At 28.2% G+C, this 7,000-nt stretch overlaps 1 protein-coding gene across 1 annotated transcript in view; it reads right to left on the bottom strand.

The window, feature by feature from the left end:
- Window positions 1-4,751: 4,751 nt before the first annotated feature.
- LOC107443883 (voltage-gated inwardly rectifying potassium channel KCNH6) overlaps window positions 4,752-7,000 on the bottom strand; it is a 398,114-nt gene continuing 395,865 nt past the window's right edge. Inside the window, exon 20 of the mRNA XM_071183149.1 lies at window positions 4,752-5,234. Coding sequence (XP_071039250.1) covers window positions 4,947-5,234 — 288 coding nt within the window. The 3' untranslated portion in view covers window positions 4,752-4,946. The remainder of the gene's footprint in view (window positions 5,235-7,000) is intronic.

Here is a 7,000-nt window from a genome sequence, read left to right on the forward strand (position 1 = left end):
ATATATGTATTCATGGTTATATTTGTATAAATCTAGAGGTAGCATTCTCAATTAAGCAAAACGCTGAGATGCTAATCAGGTATACGTATTCATATAGTATTGTTTACTTTTTTGAAGAAAAAAAAACGGCTAAGCAATATTTTAAAGTGAAGTAATGAATTATTGATATCAAGAAGTAATTTATTGATTATATATTGCTTCATTAACTTTTATAGCTTATTTTAATCCCTTATTTCCTTTTTTCATCATATCACTACATGCATTTATGATGGACAGATATTTGAAGGAAAAGGCAATATATTCAGTTGAATACATGTTCAAAGCATACAAGTGCACCATAAATAGCAACAAGATATTGAAAAGATGATCACAAGTATCTCTTGGTATAAAAAATAGCGGTAAAGGAAAAATTATAAATTTCATAGCATTATTAAAACAACGTTCGATACATTAGGTTTTAATAAAGTCTGTAAGTTTTCACAATTTACTTTGACACCTATAAATTTAATAATAAATACATAATATTTCCTTAAAATGATAAGGTTATAAGTTTATAATGATATCATTTCATTAATAAAATTAAAGTTAATGAAAATTTATAATGTACGGATATCGTAGTTTAAAATGACAACAACATACATAGGAATAAAAAGACGATGATAACTTTAATTGAAATGTTTGTCTTACCTTTGTACCCACATAATTATTTATAACATTTTTTCAATTTTTTTAATAATACAATTATGAACATTTATTTTTATTTTCCAATTTCAAAAAACAGAAAAAAGGTGTGGCAAAAAACTCGGACAAAGTTATTACGTCACAGAAGTTAACTAATTTCTTTTTAATTTGTGTGTTTATTTATTTCCGTAGACCATTTCAATTTTAAAATATATCTCTTAGTTTACGCTTAGATCTACTATACTAGAGTCTTTTAAGCAAGAAAAATCGTGCTAAGCAGTATCAGATCCTTAGTTTGCTTTGTTCACAATCGCTGTACAATGAAGTTCGGACTTTCTAAAGCAATCATTTTAACACGAATGAGACACATTAAAAGTAGAAGCACTTGTCAATTAGCACTTCAGCAACTGGCGTACTTCAAAAGGCGACCACTTTGAAACCCATTACATTTATTTATCAGTAAAAGTCCACTGTAATTATTAGTTGTTATATTTTGTTAATTTACTTATTTTTAATAAAGCTTTAATGAAAATTGTTTGCCCGGGTTTTTTTTTGCCTACACCTCTAATCAACTAGCTTTATATCTTTTTTACTTAATTATTATTGGAAATTACTTAACTTATTTGAAATTACTCAGTTCAATAAAAAAATATATAGACAACATATCATTTTATGGCTATTTTTCTTACATTTTTAGATATCTTCAATTAAAAAAAAATTTGCACATAAAAAGCTTGTTGCAATACAGAAAATAATTAACCTCTTAACTTAACAATTATTTTGCCAAAGATTGACAAATCCAAAGTAATCTCGGCCTTTTAAGTTAAGAGATTAAAACTTAGTTAAATGTTAAATTTAGTTAGAAAATAAACTTAGAAAATTTAACTTAGAAAAAGTAAATAGTTAAATTATTTATATTCCATAATCATTCTTCGTTTAAAAAAACGCTTTCATTTTTACAACGTACCTTTGCATCAATGAAAACATGAAAATATTACAGAATTGTCTCCGTTAATTACGTTGTCTTATATATGTACTAAATGAGGCGTCACAAACGTAGCTTAATTTGTGCAATAGCGTAAAGTATTTATTTATTCTAAAAAAATTGATGTCAGGACACTTAAACATTTCTGGTATATTTAATTCTTATCGTTTTGGCGAAGATACGATTCAAGAAAATAAATAAATGTCTCCAATATCAATTCAAGGAAAATAGATAGTTTCACGTTATAGAAATAAAATTGTGGATACAAGCACTCCTTTGACTCTTTAATGCCTTTTGTAAGACATTTAAAGGGAGTATAAAATAATACTGAAATACAAATAGAGTTTGTTTTGCTATCTTACATATATTTCTTGAAAAAATTATTTTTATATTAAACAAACGTATCTAATTTAAAGATAGAATTTTCTTTTTCTCAAGCGAAAAGAATTAATAATCAAATAATAAAAGCTAAATTAAAATATACATTGAGAAATTAATTACAATATTGTATCCTTTGAAAATTGTCTTGTTTTTCTAAATAAAATTTAGATAGAAAATGTCAACATTGTTTATTTCATTTAAATGCATCATATCATTTTTGAAACAAGTGCATTTATTATTTTCTATTCATAGTCTAAAAAACAGCTTTTAAAAATAAACAAGAAGATTAATAAAGCTAGAAATATTTAAACATATTAGATGAAAAGAAAAAAAAGTGATATCGTTAGAAATATTTGTTTACTTTCATTTAAAATAGTTAGATGTAATTTAAAGAGTTTGAGAAGAATATTTAATTACATACAAGTCTGTAAGATTATTCAAGAAGAATTAATAAATATTTAAATATATGGTAGCATATATTTCCTTGCTTAGTTATAATTAATATATTATCAGACTCTCATAACTAATACGCAGATAGTACTTGTCTAGATAAAAACATAAACTGTCTAAAACTTGTCTAAAGAAAACGGGAAAAAATTACCTTTTTTTTCTTAATCTTTGCAAAATGTGAAATTTTTTTACCTAAAAATAAATCATACAATTATTATTTAAGAAAAATTTAACTCTACAGTTGTTTATTAGAATTTAATTCTAAGTAATCACCAAAAATTACTTTGATTATTCTTTTATCGAATGTGCAATTATTCCTCTAAATCATAGTTTAATTAATGTTAAAATTTAGCAAGTGCCTAGAATAAAACTATAATATATTAGATGCAAATGAACTCTTAACTAAATTAATATCCATACTTTTTAATCATATAGTGACTTAAACATGTTTTGCTTATCAATTTTTATACAGCTATATTAGATATGACGTTGAGATATTTAAAAATAGTAAATGATTTTCATGCATATACTCATACTTTATTTGATGAAATTTTATACTATAGAATTGATGATATCCAGTTATTCCGCGATTAAATTATTCGCAAGGATCCGTGCGAGACACCACGCCGATATCTCTGATATTCAATTCATATCGAATAGTTTTTATCCATGAATTTATAATATATTCATTTATTTGAATGCAATAGTTACTTTATGTGCAATATTTAATACAAATTTTCGTTGTGTGTTTTATGCTTAGTGATGATATGAAAAAAGAAGTTTTTACAGAAAATTAGTAAATTAAATGAAATTATGAAGTACGTAAGCAAATAAAAAATTGATTAAAATAATATGGGGATAATTTAACATGGTGCGCGTTGTTTTCTCACAACCATAATCACATATCTTCTTCAAACTCGTTCCTGATTTATACAAGTTGGAGGGTTTAAAGTTTCGAATGCGATTCCGAGCACAAAGCACATCCGCCGGAAGCGGTTTATAGAAAATAGAATAATAATAATAATTATAATGCACCAGTCATATGTATACAACATTGATCATTTTTGTTTCACATCTAGACAGTGTACAAGACCAAAATGAAAAAAAAAGTTGTTGGAGTTATAAAAATAAACAACAGCCATAAAATCCAACAATTAACTGACATCACAAGGTTTCGACATTTATTACATTGGCCAACAGAAAGTCAATTGCTGAAGAGCTTTTTACACATTTCATTTTGTATCAACGCGTTCAAAAATGAAATGATTTACCTTGTCAAAATGCAACTCAAAGCAGCTTTTGTCATATAACATGACAAAGTATATAACTATACTTTTTTAAAAATGTTAATACGTTCATGTGTTAAAATTAGTTATCACAATGCCTGTTTTGCCCATATTCTTGCATGTCACTAAATATTAAAAAATACCATTAAATTAGACATCATTTTTGTAATTATAAAATATTATAATTTGCTTTAGCCAATGGAGAAGTTCGTCAACTTTAGTTAAAAGCAAAAAAATAACAGAAATAAAAATTTGAAATCCATTTCAAATTAGTATCCCAATTAATTTTTTTTCATCACTATGAAATGTATATTTCAATAAATTCAATCATATTACCACACATTTGTTTTACTAATTAATTAAAGGCATAGTTTAAATATAATTCGGGGATTTTTAAGATAATATTATGCAACTATATTATTATAAGTTAAGATTGGTAATTATTTATAAACCAAAGCTAGTAAACCTGAGTAACTAAATAACAATGATTTTTCTCTTTAAATGTTTTAATAAAATTTCATCTCAGTATTAAATGTTTTAACAATAAGAAAAATTTTCACTTTTGTAGTTGTGTTATTATGGAATCATTTACAGAATCCAATTCCGGTAATATGTCATTATTAAAGAACCTCACATATAATTCAACGTATCTACACACATTGTAACTTTATTTCAAGCAAAATCTTCAATTTTTGTAATTATGTTATTATGGAATCATTTACATAATCCAATTCTCTGTTAATATTGCATTGTGATAAAATCTTACATATAATTCAACGTATCTGCACACAATATAAATTATTTTACTTTCAAATCATTTCATGCATACTGATCATTTATCCATATAAACTGTATAATAATGAAACTGTTTATACTATCCAACAGCCTGTCAGTGTCAACTTCACTATTATGCAATATTTTATATATTCAGGTTATCTATCAACATAAAGTGTATTAATGTGGAAAAATTTATATAATCTGATTGTCTATCAACGTAAGCTTTTTCATTCTGTATGAAATGTGAGAGTTCGCCATTACGAATTGCGTTCGGATTTACACATAATACCTCAAAACTAAATTAAATATGCTTAAAACCTTCAGCAATTGACGGAAAGTTTGTTGACTAGCGTCCTCATATAATTATGACGGAAAATATCCATCAATTAAACATCTGAAGACTTTGAGTCTCTGAAGACGAAGGTTTTGGGTCTGTTGGGAAGGTCCTCAACGCTTCTGCTTCGAGCTTCTGATTTGGAGGACGAATGAAGGAAACTCCTTATCTGTGATTCTTCCATTGACAGCTTCTCTGATAAAACACTGATATTTGAGTCTGCTTTTGCTGTTTGCTCAGTAGACAGAACTTCTGGAAATGTTTTATAGTTTTTCAAGTCTAAGGATTTGAGTTCTATTTTCTCAGGGAACCGACCATCTTGGTCTTCTTTTACTTTCGACTGGAAGAGAAGAAAAATACATCATGTGTCTCACAATTATTAATTACAAAAACATTTCACACTGAGGTAAAAACTGTAGTCAAAACTACCAGAGTATGGCAAAATGTACCATTATTTCTGGTATTCAAATTGTATGGGATCATTGAAAATCATGGAGATTTTTTACCGATGAACTTTGCTAATGACCTCAGTGAAATTAACTATAAACTTTTGTTTTATAATGGAACAATTTTCCACTACCCGCTCTTATTTAGGACATACGGGTAAATGTTTATTAAAATCAAAAAAATCCAGAAAACAGTACAAACCATGAACATGGCGGGCGCAGAGCAGCAAAAACCATGCAAGGTGATAAAACATTAAAACAGCAATATATTAAAAATGTCAGTTAAAAGAACAATTTAAAAGATAAACATGCAAAATTTGCAAAAGAACAACATAGTATAACATATTAAAACAGTACTTTTAAAACCAATTAAATAGTACAAAAGTAATTACAATAAAATTGGAGCAAGTAGAAGTAGAAGAGTTGATCAAAGACATAGTAAAAGTTACAAAAATATACCATCAATAAAATTGAGACACCCAAGCTGGAACGAGCAGGTTCAGAGACCATTATGGACCGTGCCCCAATGCATCCTCTAGAGTTTGTTTAATAATCTTTTTTATGATATTTCCTGCAAGTCAGGTTAGCATAGCATTGATGTTGACTAATATTATTAAAGTGTTTGCCTGGAATTGAGAACAATTCATTAACAAGTGATCAATAGATTGATATTCACCACAGTAATTACATTCTGGATTGTTGTGGAATAATTTACATTGGTCTTCTCCAAACACTCCGTGGCCTGTTAAAAATTGATTGGAATAGAAGTTTGCTTGTAGTCTATTTATTTAATTTCGGATCTTTAAAAAATTTGAACGTCTGTCTCCCTTTCTCGGATCTCTGTCATTCCTGTGGGGAGAGTAGTTACAGACCATGTCAACCTTCATCTATGGATAATGTCGCAGTCACAAGTAGCAAGTCAACTGTTCAATGTCGATCATCCATCGAAGTAGGCGTTACTGCCGATGTAGGCGTGTCCAGATCAAAGTGGGCGCTTTTGCCAAGGTAGGCGTGTTCACATCACGTCCGAAGGTCACCAATGTGGGGAGCAGTGGCGTAGCGAGGGGTGGGCAAGGGGGGTCATCATGCCCCGGGCGCTACTCGCAAAGGGGCGCCAAATGGTCCGCAAAACAAAAAATTGTAGGATAATTTTTATTATAATTGATTTCTGGAAAATATATTTTAAATTTAGTGCCAGTGTAATATAATAAATGCTAATTCGTAAATAAAAAGGAACACTAATAGTCTAAATAAAAGTGTAATAATATATTCATAATGGAAATGGCACGTCTTTTCTACTGGCAGGACTGACTCGACCTGTGTCTGTCTGCACTTCCTTATAGCATCTACGCTGTGTGGTTACATAAATTATCTCCTCCTTTCTTGATTTGTCTGATGAAATAATATGTCATAATGAATATTTGCTGTGTACAAAGTACAAACATTCTTTCTTTCAGAACACTAATTATTTTTATTTCTATAAACGCTATGTAGCTTACGCTTGTTATTTTAAAACGATAACAACAACACTCTTATGTACTTATATGTACAGTCACTGAAAAAAATATCCCGAAAATAACAACTGAAGGATCGTCTATTTTTTAATATAGATACTTCTCAGGCACAGAACAAATACAGCGTTTTGTCGTTTCTAGGAAAG

This window comes from Parasteatoda tepidariorum, chromosome 7 (assembly GCF_043381705.1).
Source record: "Parasteatoda tepidariorum isolate YZ-2023 chromosome 7, CAS_Ptep_4.0, whole genome shotgun sequence".
Lineage (NCBI taxonomy): Eukaryota > Metazoa > Arthropoda > Arachnida > Araneae > Theridiidae > Parasteatoda > Parasteatoda tepidariorum.